Source organism: Tiliqua scincoides, chromosome 7 (genome assembly GCF_035046505.1).
Source record: "Tiliqua scincoides isolate rTilSci1 chromosome 7, rTilSci1.hap2, whole genome shotgun sequence".
NCBI lineage: Eukaryota > Metazoa > Chordata > Lepidosauria > Squamata > Scincidae > Tiliqua > Tiliqua scincoides.
Genome location: NC_089827.1, coordinates 21,602,588 through 21,626,092, shown reverse-complemented (window position 1 = coordinate 21,626,092; position 23,505 = coordinate 21,602,588). Strand labels below are relative to the sequence as shown.

Here is a 23,505-nt window from a genome sequence, read left to right as displayed (position 1 = left end):
TGCCTTGCGAAGGCTGCATCCCCAGAGACGAAGGCATCGATCTTGTAGTGTTTGATAAATGTGTTAGGTGAGCTCCAGGTAGCTGCCCTACCTACTGCCTCCAGGGAGGGGTGAGCCCTGAATGCGGCTGAGGTGGCGACCCCCCTGACGGAGTGGGCCACTATGCCCTTAAGGGGGTCCTTGCCGGATGCTCTGTAGGCCTCGGCTATGGCCTCTCTAACCCATCTGGAAATGGTGGAGGGAGTCACCTTCCTGCCTTGGTCACTAGGTCAGAATGATACGAACAATGGTGGTGGGCTGAGGTCCGGGAGAGATAAAAGCTCACTGCCTGACGCACGTCGAGGGCATGCCATTCCCGCTTTCTGGGATGAGAAGGGTTGGGGCAAAAGGTGGGTAGCATCACCTCCTGCGAGTGGTGAAACAGAGAGTTCACCTTGGGTAGGAAGTAGGGTCGGTGCGGAGGACAATCCTGTCCTCCTGGATCTGGCGGAGTTCCTTGGCTACGGAGAGGGCTGCCAGCTCTGACACCCTTCTGGCAGAAGTCACGCCCACCAGGAAGGTGGTCTTCTGAGATAAAAGTTTCAGTGAGCACGTCACCACAGGTTCAAAAGGAGGCCTTGTCAATGCCCTCAGCATCAGTGTCAGGTCCCAAGTGGGAGCCCTGGTCACGGGGGGGGGGGAAGTTGAGGAGACTCACACCCTTGAGGAATTTTCTGATGTGCGGGTGTGACGCCAGGGCCCTTCCCTTGGGGGACCCAGAATGGAGGCGACCGCTGAGACCTGTCTCTTAAGGGTGGCCATGCAGAGGCCCTTGTCGAGGCCTGCCTGGAGGAAGCTCAGAAAGTCCTTGACCCTGATCCTCTCTGGGTCAAGATTTTGGACCTGGCACCATTCGGTTAGGACCCTCCAGGTTCCGCTGTAGACCCGGTTGGTGGATCCTCTCTGGTTGGAGAGGAGAGTAGCCAGGATGGCAGGGGAGTAGCCTGACTTGGCTAGTCTTTTCCACTCAATCCCCAGGCAGCTAGATGGAGTTTGGCCGTCTGTAGGTGAAGGGCTGGGCCCAGTGACAGAAGGTCCGGGCGCTGGGGGAGGGGAATGGGTGGGGAGATGGCCAGCTCACCCAGGGCCGGGTACCAGGGCCGGCAGGGCCAGTTTGGGGCCATAAGGAGGACCTCTCCCTGCTCTAGCCTGACCTTTGTGAGGACCCTCTGAAGGCGCTTTGTGGGGGAAAAGGCATACGCTATCCCTCGGGGCCACTGTTGGTGGAGTGCGTCCATCCCCTCTGCTTCCAGGCAGCGTCCTCAAGAGAAGAATCTCGGCAGCTGGTGGTTGTGGCTGCTGGCGAACAGGTCTATGGTCATTGGACCAAACTGGCAGTTGATCCATGTGAAGACCTGCGGGTGAAGCCTCCATTCTGAATGGTCGAGGTCCTAGCGACTCAGCCAGTCTGCTGCTGTGTTTTGCAGCCCGGTGATGTGCTCCGCTCTGATGGAGGTGAGGTTCTTTTCCGCCCACAGCATCAGCCTGTGTGCCTCCCTCTGCAGGGCTGCTGATCTGGTGCCCCCTTGACGGTTTATGTAGGACCTTGCCGGTGTCGGTGTACACATCAGTCACACACAGGGTGTACACACATCAGTGTACACATCGGGTCAGTACGTCCTGACCCGAGTTGGGGGAGGGCCAGCAGGGCTGGTCGAATGGTCCTCAGCTCTAGCAGGTTGATGGAAGCCGTCCTCTCACTTGGGGACCAGCCGCTCTGGGCTACCTCCTTGGGGGTGTGGGCCCCACATCCCTGGAGACTCACGTCTGTGAACAGGACGGCTCTGTGGTATATCTGGATGGGCGAGCCCTGGTACAACCTGTGTGGCTGCGTCCACCATTGAAGGTGCTTGAGAGTGAGGGGGTCCAGTCTGACACGCTTGATCCTTTTGGAGACGAAGTCCTGGAAGGGCAGCAGCAGGTGCTGGAGGGACCGTGCCCTGTACCTGGCCCAGGGAATGATGTCCTGGCAGGAGGTCACCATGCCCAGGAGACAGGCCAAAATCAGTACGTCCGGTTTGGGGGAGTGGAGGACAGCGTTGATCAGGTCTGCAGTCTTGGCCCGCCGTTCCGGGGACAGGAAAACTTTGAGGTGTTGATGATTGCTCCCAGGTGCTCTATGGTCTGTGAGGGTGTCAGGTGACTCTTCTCCAAGTTGATGAGGAACCCGTGGTTCCGGAGACACTGGATGGTCTGGTGCAGGTGTAGGGCGTCCTCCTCTGGTGAGGCAGATCTCAGAAGGACGTCATCCAGGTACGGAAAGGTGGCCACGCCCCTTGTGCGCAAGTGCGCAATCAGCACGATGAGGATTTTGGTGAAGGCCCTTGATGCTGAAGACAGGCCTGTGCCCTTGGTGCTGAAGGGAGTGCCCTGTACTGATGGTGCTGGTTCTGGTAGCAGAACCTGAAGTTGCGGCAGTGGGCGGGCAATATGGGCAAGTGCAGCTACGCCTCCTGGAGGTCCAGCGAGATCATGTAGCTGTGCCTTCTGATGGACATCAGGATAGAGCGTAGGATCTCCATCTTGAATTTCTGTTGACGCATCCATCTGTTGAGCCACTTGAGGTCGAGGATGGTCCTGGTGCCACCAGATCTCTTGGGCACGGTGAAGAGATGGGAGTACAACCTGGCCCCCCACTGCTCCCTTGGAACTGGTTCAATGGCCCCGACCTGTAGGAGGTGTTGGATTGCCTCGAGTGTCTTGCCGTGCTTTAGCAGGCACTTGGGTCTGGGGACCCGTAGAAACCAGTTGGGGGGAGTCACACGGAGTTCCAGCGCGTACCCCCAGTGGATTGTGTCCCGCACCCACTGGTCGGTGGTCACCTCGTCCCATCTGTCTGCAAAGTGTAGCAGGTTGTCATTGAGACTTTGGGCCCCTTGTGCCAAAGTGCCAGGACTGCTTTCCTCTGGGCTTGTCGGCTGGCTGTCTTGGGTGCCAGACGGGTCTTTGACTTCTGAAAGGGGCCGCCGAGGATGGGGTAATGGGTTGAGAGCTCCTTGATGGCTGAAAGGGCCGGCGCTGGGACCGCTGGGTGGGCCTTGGGTTCCTCTCCCTGGTGGGCAGTACCTTCTTCTTTCCCCTGGACTCTACTAGTAGTGGGTCCAGGGCGTCCCTGAACAACTTGGCTCCCTGGAAGGGGAGGCTGGAGACCCTGGCGTGTGAGGTTGCATCCACGTCCCAGCTACACAGCCAGGTGCTGCGACACATAGCAACTCCTGCGGCCCTGGCTGAGAACTGCAGGGCATCTGCTGTTGCGTCTGCTACAAAGGCGGCAGCTGAGGTCATCTTTCTGGTATTTAAGCGAGCCCTGGAACGTAACTTGTGGGTCTCACTGAACTGCTGAAGCCAAAGGACCAAAGCTCTGGAGCACAGGGAAGCGGAGGCCCGCAGCGCATTGGAGGAGGCCTCAAATCCCCTCCTGGTGGCTAGTTCTACCTTGTTTGTGGGGTCCCTTGGGAGACCGTCAGTGTCTGTGGGGAGGACGGCTGGGGATCTCAGTGCTGCTACTGGGGTGTCCACTAGGGTTGACTTGAGGTGGGCCACGACCTCTGGGGGAAGTAGAACCTGGTGGAAGGCTTGCTGGGACTTGCTTGCCCCTATTTGGGTTATTCCACTCCTTGTCCACCAGTTGTTGGAAGAAAGGAGGGAAGGGGAAACCACTGGGGGGTTTCCTGCTGGCTTGGACTGTTGGGGACCCCCACTTGGCCTTGGGCCTGGTATCCTCAGGGCGCTCGGACTGCAGGTCTAGCACCTGAAGCACCCCTGAGATTAGCCTGTTAAACTGCTCAGGGTAGAAGACGTGGGGCTTGTGTCTCTCAACCTCCTCCAACGATATTTCTGCCTCCTCTGCAGATGAGGTGTGGGAGCTTCCTTCACCCAGATCCTGCTCCTAGAGGTGGGTGTGTTTGGGGGTGGCACTGCACACGGATGACGTCTGGCACCTCTTGAAGGGAGGGAGTGTGGGTTCATCTTCGTCCTCCTCCTCTTCTTCCTCCTCTGGGGTGGAAGCTGGGAGCCCCGTGGGTGGGTGCGCTGGGGTGCCCCCCCGTGGTTGCTGTGCCTCCATGGCAGCGTTGACCGTGGCCTGGACCATTTCCTGGATGGCCCTGGAGAGCTCTCCCCAGTCTAAGGCACTGAGCCCCATGCAGGGAATGTGCGCATCAGGGGCCTTGTTGGGGGTGGCCATGTGTTCGGGGGGAGCTCACCACTTTTCTAAAGTCCAGTCCAGCCTGCACGTGGTCCTCTCCTCCACCGCTCTCCTGATGCAGCTGGAGGCAGCTGAAGCAGCTGCACAGCCCCCGCTGCCGCCGTGAGCCTGTTTCTGCCACCCCTGCCTGGCAGCGCTTGGGGGGGGCTGGTCTTTGTGCTCTTTGGGTGCTAACCCAAGATGGCACGTGGCGCCCTGGAACAATGGGGAGGGGAGGAGGAAGCACCACGACCCCGCTGCTGCTGGGGGAAACTGGCTCCGGAGGCTGGCTGCCTCGCCCCGCCAGGTGCGGGGGGGGGGGCGAGCAACTGGAGACATGGGAGCGCCTGCTGGGTGTGCAGCTGCTGAGAGTGGGGGGCTGCCCTGGGGTCAGATGAGGGCAGCCCGGGTGCTCCCGTGTTGCGCGGCTGCTGCCACTAAAGCAGCTGCCCTGGGTTCAAGTGAGGGCAGCCCTGAAAACGGGCTCGGTGGTTAGCTGCTGCCTCTCAGCAGGGGCATGGAGCTCCGGCGCGGAAAGGCGCAAAATTCAAGAGCAGAGTTGCTGTCTTGCTCTGGTAAAACAAAGGGAACTCTCAGAGCCGGTACTGAAATTCAAAATAGGTTCGGCTGCTTTGTTCAAAATAGGTGGGCTGCTGGTTAAACAAAGGAAAACTTTCTTAAAGGGACAGCAGCCGTTCTTGCCTGCTGGAAGGCTGGAGAGTTAGGAAAAGGTTTCTTAAAGGGACAGCAGGCAGTATTGCCTGCTGGAAGGCTGGAGAGTTAGGGAAAAGGTAAAAAGAATAAAATACCCTCTTACTCCAGTGGGGGGGGGGTGTTCAACGGAGCTGAACCCAGCTCTTCCCTGCTTCGCCGAAAGGCTAGGCTAGTCTGGGGGAGTCCAGGCAGCCGCCCCTCCCCTCAGGATGACCAAAAGACTCTGGCCTGCCTACCTGAGAGGGAGGAGCTATCCACTTGTAAGGACTAAGATGGACATGGAGATCCCACTGGAGAATGGAGCAACCAGCACATTAAGAATTGTCACAAAGATAATCAAAATGCCTTTTAATCATCAGTGTAACCTCTGAACACTGTTTTTACTAAACAACCATTTTCAAACTGAATGTCCATAGCTTCTGTAATTGAATTTGCCCATGTGGGAAATTCAATGTATTCTTACAGTTAAATCACAGTAAGGGGCAGACAAGCTGCTGGTTGACCTTTAGGGATCTTTAAGGGCACCGGTTTGATGGGGTGATCTTTGTAAACACAGGCAACCTGTGGTGCTCAGTGAGTATCTACCATATGACTACGTGTTTACAGCCAACCCAGTGTTTCCCAAACCATGGGTTGTGACCCATGAGCCCATGTGTGATGGGCCTGATGCGATGCTCCTTGTAGTGCCGCAATGCCTTATTGGGAGGTCCTGGAGGCCACATCTGGATCACAGCTCCTTTGGCCTCTGTGGGCATCAGAATGGCCCATGGAAACAACCTCTGATCAACTGGAAGTTGTTTCCATGGGCCATTCTGAGGCCTATGGAAGCCAATAGAGTGGGTTGCAGGCCTGGCACAACCCAGAAGCAGCCTCTGAGGCCTCCCAATAAAGTACTGCAGCACGATGAAGAGCACTGCATTGCAACCCACCACGGATGATGAAGAGGTGGATCAAATGTCCCCTTCTCCTGAGGAGCCGCTGTTGGCTGCCTGGTGTGCTCAGTTTGCTGTGGCAGCCCTGTGAGCTGGGCAGCATGACTGGACTGTAAAGTCTGAACCAACCTTTAGTGCCACGTCTAAAGTACCACCTGGTTTGAAGCACTATGGAGAGATAAATGATGACATAGTGATCTGCTTTCCTTCACATTTCATGTTTCTTTTGGGAGACCAATTTCTCACTTTGAAAACCAAAGCTGTCACAAATATTTGCACAAGACATGCAATAAAACATAAAACTCAGCAATGAGTCCTATTATTCAATATGAGATTATTTATTATATGTTAAGCCAAGCACAGATTTCACTTCATCTTAGGTGGAAAGAGACACCAAAATGATTAGCAGTTTCATGGGATTACTTTAGTTTTTCTTCTGATTACCACTGATCTTGAACAACATTGCTTTTCAATCTGTAGGGAACAAGAAATTCAGATCTAAGCCCTATCCACATGAGGAGCCGCCATTTGCCGAATTTGGTCCAAATATCTGAAGAACTTAGTTATGGGAACAAATTCTTACAATACATGAGATTATTGTTAAAGTAAGAGTAAAACCCTTTTTTAGTTTTCACAGGTCTACAGACCAACCTCAGGGTGACTCACCCAAGAAATTTTTAAGACTTCTAAAATATGTTTACTAATATTTACCTTGATAATATTCTGAAGGACTTTCTCATTTACAACAGCTTTGTGACAAGCTGTCTTCTGGTACAGGTCTACCACAACTTCTAACGATCTTTCAGCAAACGGTACATAATTCAGTGCTACCCATTCCGCCTTAGAAAAAAAAAAGATAGACCGTCACTACCAGCAGAGAAACAACCATATGAAAGAAAAGAATTCCTGTGATGGACCTATTTTGATAGCATGCAAAATTTTCCAAGAATCCCACAAGGAAAAACATTCTTATCCAAGCAAAAACACCCCCACCACAATTTATAAAAGAAACCCCCAAACCCACACAATACAGCACTGTGAAAAGAAGTGGACTATTTCAGTGAGATAATTTTTAAGCAAGTGATATGGTGCAATTTTTTCCAGGAAGAACACTAAGTTAGGAATTTTAACTCACCGGAGCAAATAGTTGTATCTATTGTGATTCCATTGTGTTGCATGATAAACAGAATAAAAAAAATTAATAGACATAAACATATTACCTATCAAAAATACTGGTGACTCATTCTCCTGTGAGTATTATTAGCATGCAAATATATTTGAAATAAAAGTATCATGCTCTATTTTCATAACCCAAAAGAAGGGAGAGAAAACCAAATATGATGTTTACTAATGCAAGGCTGAGTTCATTAAGAGGACATGGTTAGGCTAAAATAATCTTCCTTTTAGCAGAAAGTGTCAAATTACTGGAAATATTTAAAAAAAAACCCCTAACTATTAAATGAATTAGTTGATAATGCAAATCATAAAGGCAGTCCAAATTTAAGACACTAGTGATATTTTAATATTTCATGCACAATTAATCATATTTGAGAGCCACTGCATTCAAAAGCAAAAATTCCATACATCTCACCTGATTATATTTTGCATTTGCAATGTGCTTTGTTTCTAGTTGTCCGTATTGTGGGGGTTTACAGGAAAATTCAACAAATGCCAGCAACTGATCAAAGATAGCAGGATGCATTATCTGCATATTTTCTGAACCGACGCATATAGCCTACAAACACACACATACACAAAGTTAGTATCTGGTGAAATTTCTGCAAATGGAAATGCAGCGGGGGGGGGGGGGCAGAGAGGCAAAATCTCCAGGGTCTGAGCTTCCAGGTGGCCCAGACCAGAACAGAACTATATAGTACAAAAATATTATAAAATAGGATACCTCATTCTCAGCCCATCCAGGAAACTGTAATTCATTAAGGGTAGCTCTAACAGATCTCAGACTCCTTAACAGACTACTGTCCCCTCAGAATGCATTGGGGGAATAGCAGTGCATTGAAAGTGGATTAAAGCTGTAATGGAAATTCAGTCCAGGTGTTCTCCATAAGCACCAATGTGTATTTGTACAATTCAAACATGGAAAAGTGAACATTCAGGCCTGAACTACTAGGCCCCAGTAGTAGGTCACTCAGTTCAGTTCACAGAACTCCTAGGACCAATAGTAAGTTTCACCCCTTCTTTTAGTTTATTGTGTGTATAGAACACATGGCATTGGATCACATCTATGCATGTTTTTGGTATTGTTTAAAGGTGAAATAAGCAGTAGGGAGTACAAATATAAGTCTGGAGCACAGTAAAGAAAAAAAATAGAAAAAATGAAAAAAGACCAGGCAAGTTTATTTCACCTGGGCTTTGTTTCAAAATCATTACATAATAATGAGGGAGACAGTGAAAGCCAGTCCTTGAAACAAATTGATAGATGAAAGACTCAGAGACAGATCTGAAGCAGAGAGGCAAATGTCAGTTTTGCCAGGGACACTGATGTCCAAAGGACATTCTCTGAACTTCAGTAGCTCTGAGAAAACATTTTCCAGGCTATTGGTGTGTGGATTTCTGTCACAGTGCTACTCAGGAAGGTTTTTATCCATGCTCCAATCTTCTGCACCAGAAAAATAGCTACATAAGTGATTGGGGGGGGAAGAGCCTAGAGGTTTATGAGGGCATTGAGGAAGGATTAAACCCCATACTGATCTCCTTCTGATGTCATCAAAGGTCCAGTAGAGTTTTATTTGACTTGTAATTAGGCTCAATATGAGCCAAACCAATTTGTGTGGGTTTTCCTGGGGGGAAGGGGAAATAACTTAGTTAGCCAACCCAACTACACTTTGAATGGCAGAGGGAATGGTTGATCACAACACCTCTAAGTTAAAATAAGGTGGTGACGAAACAGATAACTTTTTCTGGGTTAGGAAAAAATGTTGCAGTGTTGCAAAAAACACCATAAAGAATAGGCAATCACATTTGCTAGAAAATAAAGATACAAACATCTGCTAGAAAAAATCTGCTGCACCTGACAGCCTATTAACTGAGAGATTAGCATATTTATTTTTTCAAAAAACAAAAGAATGTGTATCATTATAAGGAATGGCATTTCAGTTAACATCTTGCACTGGGGTCAATTAAATTTAGCTTGGCATCCAACTTTCCATGCTCTGTAGAGAAACTAGAACACCATTTCATTGCATGACTCTTATGATAATTCCATGCACAGAATATAAACTTCAGTGTTTTGGTTCAAGTATTCATGCTCCAATAGTTAAGTCAATAGCCCTGTGTCAGTATCCTACCCTTTGATAGGCTGAGGGGTGCTAGCAACAGAAATGTAATGGTCTTCTAAGTGACCTCACAACTCTTGGAAAAAAAAAGGCAGAGAAATCTTTCTAACTGGCACTTAGGCTCAGACAGCCTGGCAAGGCAAGAGATCAGTTCCTTGATTTTTAGGGCTGTTAAGTATTGGTGAAGAGGTAATGGAAATTTCACTGTGCGTCTCCTGCCTTGGAGAAAGAAAAGGTATACCTTCAGTACTTGCTCCAATACATTTAACAGTATTGCAAGACTGTCTGATCCTGGGGTGCAAAGTGACAGATTTTCTGACCCTTGTGCCTTGGAGAGAGTGAAACCTGCCTTGCTTGCCCAGTTACCTCCAGGAAACCTGCTAGGCAGAGTTCCCTAACTTTTCATTCATTCATTTTAACCTTTATTGGCATAAACAATATCCAATAAATGACAGCAATGTCAACATAAAAAGCTTACAAAAAACAGAGGGATAAAACAGTCAAGGTTGAAACTATTCATTATTCAGGATCACTATGTAGGGGAACAAAAATACATAGAAATTTGTGCCTCGACAACACTGAGAACAAATATCTTGCAGCATATAATGAGCAACACTCAGTTGTCCCATCCAGCAGATACTGAACAGTGTCAATATCCGATCCATGAAAGTAGGTTCTCTAACTTACACAAGGCACTCCCCTCCCATGACTTCCTTCACAATTGGGAACCTGATGCAGAATTTTGTTGCAGGACCCATCTGCGCAAAAATTTTCTTGGTTCAAAAATATTATTTATTATAATTGCATCTCTGCAAATATTATCCTATCCACACTTTCCCGGGAGTAAGTGTCCCACTGACTATAATGGGACTTACTTTTGAGTAGGCATGCGTAGGTTTGGGTTCTATACAGTCTAATTGCAATGTAATCTAACATTGCAAACATTATATAGGGCACAATCCTAACCAGGTCTACTCAGAAGTAAGTCCTATTTTGTTCACTCTCAGGAAAGTGTGGTTAGGATTGCAGCCTTAGACAGTCTATCTGCAATGTAAACCTAAACGCAATGCAAAAGGGCCATCCTTCCAGCAAGAAACACCTGGTTTACATGCAGAAGACACCAGGTATAGTTTCCTCAAAGAAATGAGAAAGATCCCTGCCTGAAACCTTCGAGAGCTGCTTTCAGTCAATGTAGAATACTGAAAAAGATGGACCAATGATCTCATTCAGGATTTTATCATGCAGTCAAGTATGATGCAGATATCAAAAACCAGATCATTTGAGCAAAATTTCAAAAGCTGTTTGAAAGTAGGCTTTCCTTCTTAACAAGAAGAATAACAAGAAGAAGGAACAACACCTCATACAACCACTAAAACCGTTACCAATTATTTCTGCTAACAGTAAATTGATCACATTCAAACAAAAGATGAAGCTGAAAGGCTGCCTTCCGAAGAATATTTAAAGCAATATAATTACCTTTTGCAAGACATCTAAAGCTGTAAGAACTGCTTCTTGCAAACTTGTTAGAACCGCCTCAGTGTAGGATGGTAGGATGAAAGGAGATGCATCTGAACTGATTGGAACAGAGACTGCACCATGTAAAATTACACCCAGTTTTTGGAGATCATCCATACTGAAACCGGTTTTGATGTGCTGATAAAGGGCTGGGAATATCTGTATTAAAGCTGTAAGAAAAGGCTGGCTGGGAATAAAAGTCATTTTATCACAAGAAACTGGAGGCTTTGTACTTTCTGAACCAATCCGAAACCAGCTGTTCCAAGCAGCCCACCAAAGGTTCAAGTCCTCAATTTCATCAGTTATGACAGGTGGCTCGGTCACATTGTACCTTCCAATCCTGTCTCCTATAGAATCAGTTCTCATAAAAGATCTTCCAAGTCCAGTGGCAGTCACTGTTCCTATGAGGACAGGCACATTAATAGCAGGTGGTGTGTCGGGTTTTTCAGTTTCCCTAACAGGAGAAACAATTTGCAAGATTTCCTGAAAGCTTTTCAAAGCAGCCAGAGAAACTTCATTGTTTTTGCTGAGTGCAGCTGATTGGATGTGATCAAGAAGAACATCCCAGGCTTGAGAAAAATCTCCTACTGGGTGGGCAAAAGAAAGATCAATGAGATATCTATTTCATTCTCATGGTATGCACTGCATTTTGTTTCCTTTTTAAAAAGCACTTGAACAAGAATACTATTAAATCTTACGAAAACTTAGAAGAAACAAAAGGATAGGTTAATTATACATATACAAAATAAAACACACAATTAAAAAGTCCATGCTTGCCAAAAATGCATAGTTCCAGAACATTTCCAAAATCCATACAAAACACAGAGAACCACCACCACCATTTTGTAATAATTAAGAAAATGTCTATAACACTGAAATTTTTTACAAAAATTATGTACTTAAAAACAAGAGTTTTGAATACACTTTTAAATAAAATTCTGATTTTCAACCACTGCACATCATCAGGTTCTCTGAAGTAGGCAACGCAAAACTGCAGGACCATGTTTTGTCAATCAAAATTCTAGCTAGCCACCTTTAAAAATGAAGTATCCATTATACCTAAGGATTGCAACAAATGTCTTCTCGTGTTGAATATTCTCGCTACTCCAGCCAAAGTTAACACCCATGTTTCAGCCCACTGTTTCTCTGCAGTATCTCTTGAATGGTGAATCAGGATATTACCACCACCGGACTCAATCTTCTCTTTGTCAGCAGTTGTAGAAGACTCCCGTACCCGATCCAGCAAATGAAAGAGAACCTATAATATTGAACAATTAATAACTTGTTATTCTACCTTGTTATTCATTTGCAATCGTATGGATTGCAAACAAAGTTTACAGAAATAATAAACAAATTAACAATATTGAAAAGCTCTTCTGTTCTCTACTACTGATGAAGGCTTTACTGTATGAATGGCTTAAAAGTTAGGCTTAAAAGGGGATCATAATGTGGGTCACTAAAATGGAATATTCCCTAGTCTTGTTAGGGAATATTCCACTAAAAGATAGAAAATCATTAAAAAGTGGAAATAAAGAATATTAATATCTTATGTGCCCTTGTGATCAATCCACTTTCCACACTACACACAGACCCCAAAGGCAGAAGAACTGGTTCTATCACTAGTTTAAACTGATTAGACATTTACAGAAAATTACTGGGTTGGATTAAATGCACTGAGAACAGAAGGAAAACAGTTTTGAATGCTGTCCTGTGCATGCTCAAGAGTTCACAGAGTGCTTGTAACTAAGGGAGTTCGAAAAGCTTTTTTTTGTTTTTTTTGCAGATTTCATGATTTGAAAACAATGAAAAAAAGCAAAAAATGGTGTTATGTCTTTTAATTCCAAGGTCTTATTTCAACTTCTCATCTTTATTAATTTTAAACACTTTAAAAGTATACTACATAGGTGAAATAGGTGATGTAGTGTCAGCAGAAGCAGTCATAATATTATTTCCAACTGGAAAATTAATCTATTTTAATTTCTAGAAAACATCTTAAACACCAAAATGTGGTTTTGTGTTTTTACTTAGATATTTTAAACACAAAATGTGGGGTTTTGTGTTTTTATATTTTTAACAAAAAGTAACACCTTTGGCTATAAGAGATAGGTTCCATAGCAGTTCTCATTTCTTACAGTGAACAACATTTTACAATCTGAGCATCTATGCGGTGGTGTAGCTGGAGGAGGGGCAGAGCACCCAGTCTGGCGGGGGTAAGCGAACCCTCCCTTTGGAGCCATTCCCATATGGTTCTGTTTTGCTCCCCCCGCCCGGAATGGCTCTGAAGGGAGGGGCCACTTGCCCCGCCAGACTGGGTGCTCCGCTCCCCTCCAGCTACACCACCGCATAGATGCTCAGATTGTGAAATGTTGGGGCTGCTTGCCCCCGCGAGACTGGGTGCTCCGCCCCCCTTTCCAGCTACGCCACCGTATCTATGTACTTAAACTTTACTGAATGGTACAAAACAACCATGCCATAACGGGAAGGCTTTTTCAAGATGTAGTTCACTGTACAAGTGTGCCCCCTTATCCATGGGGGTTCCATTCCGGAACCCGTACAGATGCCCGAAACCATGGATATGGGCGAATGTTCATCCCCGTAGTTCAGCAGCTGCCCCTCCCTCTGGAGGTGAAAGAAGCTCTGCTCCACTCACCTCAGGAGGGAGTCTGAGCTCAGTGAGGCCGGTGGCATGCATCCCCGGCCTTTGCCAGACTTAGACTGAGCTATACAGCTCAAAAAATGTCACTTCCTGTTTCATGGAGAAACTGGAGGTCACGTTTTTAATGCCTTCTCCATGAAACCGGAAGTTGCATTTTTTTGAGCTGTACAACTCAATCTGAGCCTGGCAGAAGGATGGACACCCCTGGCCTCTGCTGAGCTCGGACTCCCCTCTAGAGGCACATGGGGGTGCACGCACTGGGGGGGCCAGAACTGATCCACAGATAACTGAATCTGTGGATACGGGATCTGCAGATATGGGGGCCCCTGTACCACACAATCCCAGAGATGCATCTCAGTACATTGTGCAATATCACAGAGAACAATGAAATGCATTTCTCTGCACGTGTGTGACTTCTGGCACTGGCTGCAGTAGAATTCCCAGAGGTGTGTTCCATCATCTTTTCCTATGACCTTGTAGAGAAAATGGAAGAACACCACTGAAAATGCACAGCTTCCATCTGAGATGGAACACATAGGAAGCAGAATATCATTAATGGTGTTTTGGCAAAAAGGAATGAGAAGGAGAAAAAAATGTATTGGGCAAATAATTAAAAGGTAATCCCTGCTGACAACAAAATTAAAAGTGGGTTGCAAATCTGAAAAGTGTGAAGACCACATAGAAAAAGTAGGAGGAAGAATTAAAATTAAAACTGGACATTTTAAGAATTCTATGCAATAGGGTCTGTTATTCTTGCAGATAACATTATCTAAATGAGAAAACAAAAAATACCAAACATTAAAAAATCTAAGATAAAATACATATACTTTAACAGTGTCATTATTAAACATAAGCATTTAGTTTAGTACCTTCCATTAAACATAAACATTAAGTTTAGTACCTTCCAAATAACTGTGTGCCATGTTGAGTGTTGCAGTAAAGTCCCATGAGCACCAACAGTAGAGAATAAGGTCTGCCCAGCACTCTTTCTAACTGCAGGTCGTGGATCCACACAGAGCTCCCCCAGCTTGGCATAGAGACATAGCCACAGGCAGTCAAATGGTGGCGCTGGATGGAAAGGACGGTTCAGTGCCACTCCTTTTTCTTCTGCTTGTTTCTGCAGCACAGCTTCCTCTTTGTTCAGCTCTTTTTCAATAATATCGCCTCTTTGGAAAAAGTAGTCTGAAATATTCCACTACAAAACAACAAAAAACACATTTGTAAATGATGCATATAGGATGTAGAAAAGGAAGCTATCTATTCTGTTGAACTAACTACGCTCAAAATTATGCTGGTTCCAAATCTTTGTCCTATTTTCACCAGATTTTCAGCCTAGAAAAGAGATACCTGAGGGGGGACATGACTGAGACATACAAAATTATGCATGGGAAGGATAAAGTGGATAGAGAGATGCTCTTTACTTTATTCAAAGCGGTTTACATATGCAGGCTAATTTAAATCCCCGTAGGGATTTTTACAATTGAAAGAAGGCTCTATCTTTCAAGAGCCACAACAATTCAGATGTTTTGTTCTGATCTGGCCTCCATCCTGGCCTCCATCCTCCCACGCTCAGAGCAGATGGAATAACTCGACTCAGCTTATCAGCTGCTTCAAGGTCGCAAGGTGCCCGTGGCCTCGAACCGGCGACCTGTGGATGTTATCTTCAGGCAAACAGAAGCTCTACCCTCTAGACCAGACCTCCTGCCCTTTACTCAGCGTGTGGTCAGTCTGTGGAACTCTTTGCCGCAGGATGTGGTGTGTGGCAGCCATCTGGCTTGGATGCCTTTAAAAGGGGATTGGAAAAGTTTCTGGAGAAAAAATCCATTATGGGTTACAAGCCATGATGTGTATGTGCAACCTCCTGGTTTTAGAAATGGGCTATGTCAGAATGCCAATGCAAGGGAGGGCACCAGGATGCAGGTCTCTTGTTATCTGGTGTGCTCCCTGGGGCATTTGGTGGGCCGCTGTGAGATACAGGAAGCTGGACTAGATGGGCCTATGGCCTGATCCAGTGGGGCTGTTCTTATGTTCAGATAGTTAAAGTATTTTTGCTGAGTAAGGCTTTATGAGAAGTATAATTAGAAGGCTCAAGTTGAGTTTCCTGTTATTTCAGTATTTTATTGCTGCTAGTTCTAAATACCGTTTCAACACATTTTTCTGATTTTTTATTTTAAATTATTAACAGTGCAATCTTTTTGATTGCTAGCACTCTAAAGTGCTTGTTGATGACTCATGTATAAGCAGCACTGGCAGGAAGGGCCTGAGCCATCCCACCAGTGCAGTATCCCAACCCCTAACCACTGGTGGAGGTAAGCAAGCGCTGAGTGGTGCAGGGGCTGGAGGAGGGTGGGTGGGGGTGTTTCTTCATGGAAATGGAGGGAATGGGGTGGATCAGGCCCTGTAGGGGGCAGAATCAGTGGTGCAGTCCTTCGCCATGCCCAATTCCCCCCCCCCAGGCCCGACTGCTCTACACAGGGCTGCTTGGACTTGTGCCAGCTAAATTTATGCTAGCTGGTGCAGAATAAAGTAGCCACACTGGGCAGGCTGGAGCGTTACATGGGGCAAGTAAATATCCTCTCGCCCTGAAGAGATCTCCAGCTTGCTTCTAATGAGTGCTGGATACAGCAGAGGCCATGATGTCCCACTACGCCAGCACTAGTTAGGATTGGGCTATAAGTAAGTTTAGACTTGTTTCTCTAAAACAGCCCCTCTTCTAAAATGATCTAAACCTGCTTGTTTCAGGAGCAAGGACATTTCATCTACAAGTTCCAAGATGCATAATCCTATTGACAAGTAAATCAATTTCATTAAAAAGCCATCATTAAGAAAAAATAAATCCATATGATTTGTGCTACAATTTAGTATTATTATTAACAGTATTTATATACCGCTTTTCAACTAGAAGTTCACAAAGCGGTTTACAGAGAAAAATCAAATAACTAAATGGCTCCCTGTCCCAAAAGGGCTCACAATCTAAAAAGATGCAAATGAATACCAGCAGACAGCCACTAGAACAGACAGTGCTGGGGTGAGGTGGGCCAGTTACTCTCCCCCTGCTAAAAAAAGGAGCACCCACTTGAAAAAGTGCCTCTTACCCAATTAGCAGGGGTAATTTAAATCCATCTCCATACTTTATATAGTGAAATAATTTAATATAGTACAAAATAATACCAAAAATACATATTGTTGATTTGCTTCAATTATTCAAAAGGACAGCTATGCAGTTTAGGTTTTTTGGGGGGCAAAGAAGCTTTAGAGCAGCAGTAACCCACTACTGATTCATGCACAACAACTGAAGGCATGATATCAAATCAAGTATTAGTAACTGGAGTTTTCTGGATCTTAAGACACAAATGAACCCTCATCTCAGTGAAACTTAGATATGTGTTCTTGATTGTAAATCACAACTCAACAGGTACAATTTCAGAGAAAGTAAAACTTGCTTAAATCATATTGAAATCAACTGGACTTAATACCCATTTCTTACACTTGGTAACTGTGCTTGATGTGTTTAAAATACATATCACCATAACATGAATCCTCATTATTTTACTCTGCAACTGCTTGTATTTTGTAATACAATTTTGTAAATTGTATTTTGTATTGTACTGTATTTTAAAAGGGGATTGGAAAAATTTCTGGAGGAAAAGTCCACCACAGATTACAAGCTATGGTGGGTATATGCAACCTCTTCATTTCAGATGTAGGCTACCTCAGAATGCTAGATGCAAGGGAGGGCACCAGTATGCAGGTCCCTTGTTGTCCTTTGTGCTCCCTGAGGCATCTGGTGGGCCACTGTGAGATACAGAAGCTGGACTAGATGGGCCTATGGCCTGATCCAGTGGGGCTCTTCTTATGTACTACAGGGAGTCCCATATTCTCTGCCAGGATTCCTTTCCAGGATCCCTCATGGATAAGGAAACTCTGGAGGATGTTCTGAGGGCTGGGGAGACTGAGCACGGACTCCCTGACCCTCAGAACACACTCTGGAGAAGACTGGAGCACAGCAGTCGCCTCTGGAGGGTCCATGTGGATCCAACCCATGGATGTGAGGACCCACAGATAATGAAATCCGCAGGTCCTAAATCAGCTGATACAGTGCGCCCACTGTATATATACTAACATGATCATTGAATTTCTTTTTACAGAAAGTGCCCATATTACTCAAGGAACTTTCTAAACATTTACACAATTATTAAAAGCAACTATTGATCTTTGTATGAACTATAAGCATTAAAGAAAAGGCAATCATAGTTAGGGATTAAACTAAACACTCACCAAGAGACCAATTGATGTTAAGCTGATGTTTAGTTCTTGATTATGAAGCCCAAAACTTCCAGCAACTTCTACAACAATCTGTAAACAGGTACATGGCATCGTTGGCAGAAAGTCAGTCACAACCAACTGAAGACACTGGAATGCAGTCCGTATTAGAGACTCTCTATTAACAAAATCAAAATATCTTGTTTCTAATTTTATCATGTGATTATGAAGGAATACAAAATAGATGATGGCCTAATCCATACAATCAAGTAGGTCATGGTAACAACTTCTGTTTGTATTTAGCTGCTTATCACACAAGATATGACTATTTTCAACATGATACTGGAAGCCACAAAAATTAAAACAAACAAAACTGGCTGAATGGAAAAAACAAGCACACCTTTACAATGAATAGCTACACACGTTAAAAAGCTTGGAACATGGAACAGTTTCCATTTTATCTGGATTTATTGTGGCCACCATGCAATCTCCTTTGCATAGTCAGTTTATAGAAAGATCCCAACATACTGACTGCGCTTGAGTTGATAATTAGCAATATTCTCTAAACTGTCCTAAATATGAGTGAAAATTGGTAGTTTTTATTTTTGACATACTGGCTGATAAGATGAAGCGTACAGAAAACAGACAATTTAACATTTTATGTTATATGTTACACAGGAACTTGTGTTAGCCTGTGAATACAATCAGACATAGGTGCAATAATTGGAAATTAGTTACTAAAGAAAACACTATTATAATTAACTGTAAAGGAGAAATGGAAGACAGCAATGAAAATCACTAGTAAAAGTGAATTCTTGCATTACAACTTCAACAAACTCACCCTTGATCACTTCTGATTGCACCCATCACTCCAAGTACTAAGGGCCACCCAGGCCCTAGGCTGTCACCCTGGCTTTGCAAAATCTGTAACACACATTCCAGCTGCTTAAGCCTAATATCAGGGTGATTGATGTTTGACAGTTCTTTCAATGGGTTTAGCAGCAGTAGCTGAAGTCTCTAGAAATAAAACAGGAAAAGATACTAAGAAAAAGTAGAGCCTAAGTGTATTTTGATGCAAGACTAGATTTTGCAAATTCACAAGGGAAGCAAAGACCTACCCTACCTACTTAGGGAAGCATTTCCCAAAATGTAGGTCAAAATTAGATTCCTGGCAGGTTGTGGGCCCACCAATGCTGAAACCTAAAATGGTGGATGACCCGGAAGTTGCATCTTGGTTGCACTTGTCCCTGTGTCATTTTCCGCATTGTGCCGCAGTTCCCAAACTGTATATTGCACTGTGCCAGCACCAGTTTCAGTGCACACAGCAAGCCTACATAGAAGCCACAAGCTGTGATCTGTTGCATGCACAATTTTAAAGTGGTCACCACTTGTGACTATGCTCTCCAGATAGCTATTCTGGGTGGTCAAGCAGTATGCTACATATTTCAACCTAGTCACAATATACTCACCCTGCAAATTTTAACTATTACGGGTGTGATATCACATTTAACTGCACATTCGCACAGCTTGTTGCTAGCCACAAAATATATTTCCTGCAGGGTTATTCAATCCAAGAAGTAAGCGGGCTCCTAGGGTGTTCCATTAATGGTTAGAAAAGGCAGTATTATTGTTACATTAGGTCAACTATGTATAGTGGACTCTCAGGAACAGGAGACATTTAAGTTATATAAAAGCCACATACTCCATAACTCTGAACCCAATTATTGACAGAACTATGGAAAATAGTTTCTACTCATTTCTAATAACAATCAATTTCAATTATGCATAGAGGTGTTTTGTTTCCCGTAAGATAGGATTGCAGCCTAAGTCTTACTGAACACAATGAGCTTACTTCTGAGTAAAAAAACACCATTTTCAAGCACCTCAAATTACGCAATTCAAGACTGCTACCAATTGTATTTTACAGAGCGAAGATTATTTTTACTTTCAAAAAATTACCTGATTTTGAGCAAGTGAAGGATCATGGTTAAATGTCAGTCCAGCTTTAATGAGAGAAGTTAAAGCCTCTGCTCCCCATTCCCTCATCCGTGAGTTTGGATGCTGGCAAACCTAAACATACAGTATAGCCTCCTTTAAAAGACTCTTTCAAGCCATAAGACAGATTGATACATTTTCAGCATTAAGAAAGGGCATTCAATTTATGAAATATTTTAAAATACTGATTCTGATAGCCCAGTCTGGAAGCTACATACAGAATAGCTGTTGCTGTGTTATTATATTAGTAACAATTCCCATGGCACTTTTCAGCACACAGAGTGTTTTACAACTCTAACCTTATATGGTTTCCAAGGTCAACAAATACAAGACAGGTGCATTTTTCTTATTGTACTGATTGGTTCAAAATATATCCTAGCCGTAGCCATTTCACACACAAAAACGTTCCTTACTGAAACTCTGGAGAACACTGCCAGTCTGTATAGATCAAGGGTAACCAAACTCGCTTAAAATAAGAGCCACGTACGATAAGCATCAGGTTTTTGAGAGCCGCAAGAGAGATGTTTGAGAACTGCAGTATTTAAGAAGCATTTAAATTCTTAAATATATTTACTCACCATTAAACTTAAGTTTTAATCTAGTGAACTCTCAGTTTATACCCAGAAAATAATTTTAAACCTTGAAAATTTATTTTTTATATTAATTGTGAAGCAAAAAGGAGTTCAGTCAACAAATTTCTGAGAGCCACACATTCTTTTTCAGAGAGACACCTGTGGCTCTTGAGTTGCAGTTTGGTCATTCCTGGTATAGAAAATACTGACATACAATGGGCCAATAAACTAATACAGTACAAGGCAGTTTTCTATGATGCTAATAGTAGATTTACCAAAGTCTACTAGTTTCTAAATTACAAAATATCCCTTAGCAAACTGCAAAATCCATCTTTTTGAATCCCAATCTTATTTCTATCTTGTTTTCTTATTCCCAAACATTAAAACTAAGATTCATATGGTTAGCATAAAGTCAAGCATAAAGACGACGAACTTGCAGGACAAGCTTACCTTCTGAATAAAAAAGAGGAAGCAATAGGGGAGAAGGAAGAAGTGAAAAATTTGAAAACAAAGACAATTCAAGAAATAAGCATTAAGATCACTGAGTTTACACTGTAAGCAGTTTTGATGATGAGATGCAATGTTTCCAAAGGATGCATGTTTTAAAATAAGTCTGTATAATGAAGAAATACAGTATCTAAAAAGGGCAACAGTGGATTCTACTGAATTTGAATCCAATATTACATTCTCTAAAAAGATGTGATTTGCAGTTTTGAAATTTTTGTGAGTATTCAGATTTACATTTTTTCAAATTCAAATAGTATACTCTTGCAGTACAAGTCCTCCCGTTTCAACTAGTGTTAGTAAAGTTTTAATTTACATATGTTAACGGAAGTTACAGGTAGCTAAATTCACTGGTATACCTATGGGGGTCAAGGGGAACAAATGCCCTGGGGCACCATCTGGCGGGAGGGTGCCACTATGAACCCTCCCCCCTGCTGTCAGTCCCCCCTTTCCTTAAGCCCTTATACAGAGCCTTAGGAGGCTTCTCGAGGGCCAGAGAGGCTGCGCACAGCCTCCCCAAGGCCTTCTGAGGCCCCTGGAAGGCCTAAAAACATCACTACCAGTTTTCAGCAAAACCTAGAAGTGACTTTTTAGGTCTGGGGCGTGGTATTTTGTGGTCCTAGCACTGAGCAGCACAGGGGCCAGGATCGCAATTGGCCAAAATAACACAAAGCAAGAACATCTTGCATCCAGATGCAAGGGAGGGCACCAGGATGCAGGTCTCTTGCTATCTGGTGTGCTCCCTGAGGCATTTGGTGGGCCAATGTGAGATACAGGAAGCTGAACTAGATGAGCCTATGGCCTGACCCAGTGGGGCTGTTTTTAATGTTCTTTATACTTTTTTTTACACTAGTGACATACATCCAGATATTACACACGTAGGAGTATAAAAAGGCCAAGTACTGAGCAGTTTCCTAAACTAGAATTTTCAAACCATGATAATGCTCCTGGCAAGTCACCCCCATAAGCATACATAAGCATAAATGATCACACAGTTAAGAGTTATATCCTAAATGCTAATAAACCAGAAGCAGACTAACATACCAATATTTGACTCACAAGTAGACATACGCATAATTTCTTTCCAGGCTATTACGTATTATACCAGAACAATGATTTGCTAGGTGAGCCACCATGAACTTACAATATAGCAAGTGACCCACTGCTTAATGCGAGTCTTCCTCTGCTATATAAAAGTTGCTTTTCAAAGGAGTCATTGCATGCAACCGCAATACATACATATGTGAATATCAACTATGTGGTGGGTCTTCCCGATCCAATCTCTTGCATACACACATCCTCAGTAGGCAAGTGGGTGGTAAAGGGATGTACCAGTTTTCTCCATTTTGTATGGGTGTTATAATCTGTTATGTATTGCACTGCAAAGTGGTTGCTCAGGGGAGGGGGGGGGGAAGAAGAGTGATCCAATTTGTTTCAATTTAGCTCTAGGCAGAAAGATTAATCAACTAGCCCAGGAACCAGAACCCAAAAGCCTTTTTGTTCCTGACCACAACTTTGGTAGCATGGTAAACTAAAAACATTACTTTGGAGCAATAAAACTTGAAACTAGTCATCTGATTAAGCAAAACCTTAGGGCAAAGGTCAGTTTTTTCATTTAATAGATGGATTAAATAAGAGTCACATCTGCTACTTGGAAAAGAAACAGCCACGATAAAGACAGCTGCCATAGAAAGGACTGCTGCAGCTGGACAAAGAGATGAACTGGGCAACAGTTGACTGGAATACACACACTATTATGATATTCACATATACAACATCAATAAAGAATGGCTCTCCATAGCTGCCTGAAATCAACATAGGTGTATTTTTATTACTGAAGGTTTAAATCAGTCTTAGTTCTACATTCAGTTTCAATTTTTAAAGACTGCCTGAGGAAAGAATCTTGCATATTTATTTCTATATATACAAGTGCATGTATTTAAAATGAATGAGGTAATACATAATTTACTTTGCGCTGAGCTACATAGAGTACAATCAGTGGACAAAAGAAATGTGTTTAGACAAAATAAGGAAGAAAACAATGTATTCCAAAAGCAGAAAAACAAGGAAGCCAAAACTAAAAACACATTACATAATTTGCTTTCAGAATAGACTTTTCCCTCTTGCATTACTAACAGAGAAAAGTACTAGTATTTTTCAAACACAGATGTTAGTATGACCAATAAGATCAGTTACCTCTAATAGATGACCAGTAAGTGGTCGCCACAAAATTTCAATCCTATGCATGTTAACCAGTCCAGTTTCCAACAATTTAGCAACAGCAAACAGTGAAGGTTCCTAAGGACAAATCGAATTAAAAACAAAGTTTAACAACATATGCATTATGTTATTCTAGGTCTTTCCCCATTTCCTGTAGGTCAGTGGTTCCTAAACTTTTTAGTATTTAACCCACCTGTGGTGGGTCACACTGCAGTGCTTGCTGTAGCACCACACTGCCTTACTGGAAGCCCTTGGAGTAAGCTTCCATGTCCTGAGGCTGACAATCCATTGGCTTCTGCAGGCCCCAGAATGCCACATGGAAGATACTTGTGTGGGGCATTCAGTTGTGCCCGCAAACTGGAAGTCGCTTCCATGGGGCATTCTAGGGCCTGTGGAGACCAACGGAGTGGATCACTGGCCCAGTGTAACCTGGAAGTGGCTAACCTGGAAGTTACAATAAGGCACTGCAGCGCTACAGGGAGCATCATGTTGCAGCCCAGCACACATGGGCTCGTTATACAACCACAGGTTGGGAAATGCTGCTCTAGGTCATTTCCTGACTTCTTAAGATTTAAAAAAAAAAATTCAACCACCTCAACCTCAGCCAAATAAAAAG

The 23,505-nt window shown here is 44.1% G+C and overlaps 1 protein-coding gene across 6 annotated transcripts in view; it reads right to left on the bottom strand.

Annotated features, from left to right (window-relative positions):
• Positions 1 to 23,505, bottom strand: part of MON2 (MON2 homolog, regulator of endosome-to-Golgi trafficking) — a 99,228-nt gene that overhangs the window by 13,670 nt on the left and 62,053 nt on the right. For 2 of the 6 annotated variants that reach the window (XM_066633170.1, XM_066633175.1), the window contains 10 exons: positions 22,866 to 22,967; positions 19,558 to 19,668; positions 18,440 to 18,615; positions 17,614 to 17,776; positions 14,237 to 14,530; positions 11,739 to 11,937; positions 10,641 to 11,266; positions 7,463 to 7,606; positions 7,007 to 7,024; positions 6,583 to 6,711 (listed from right to left, as the gene is read on the bottom strand). In XM_066633170.1, coding sequence (XP_066489267.1) covers positions 6,583 to 6,711; positions 7,007 to 7,024; positions 7,463 to 7,606; positions 10,641 to 11,266; positions 11,739 to 11,937; positions 14,237 to 14,530; positions 17,614 to 17,776; positions 18,440 to 18,615; positions 19,558 to 19,668; positions 22,866 to 22,967 — 1,962 coding nt within the window. Of the gene's footprint in view, positions 1 to 6,246; positions 6,346 to 6,582; positions 6,712 to 7,006; positions 7,025 to 7,462; positions 7,607 to 10,640; positions 11,267 to 11,738; positions 11,938 to 14,236; positions 14,531 to 17,613; positions 17,777 to 18,439; positions 18,616 to 19,557; positions 19,669 to 22,865; positions 22,968 to 23,505 lie in introns of those variants that run through there. The other 4 variants (XM_066633176.1, XM_066633171.1, XM_066633172.1 and 1 more) reach the window with 4 other exon arrangements.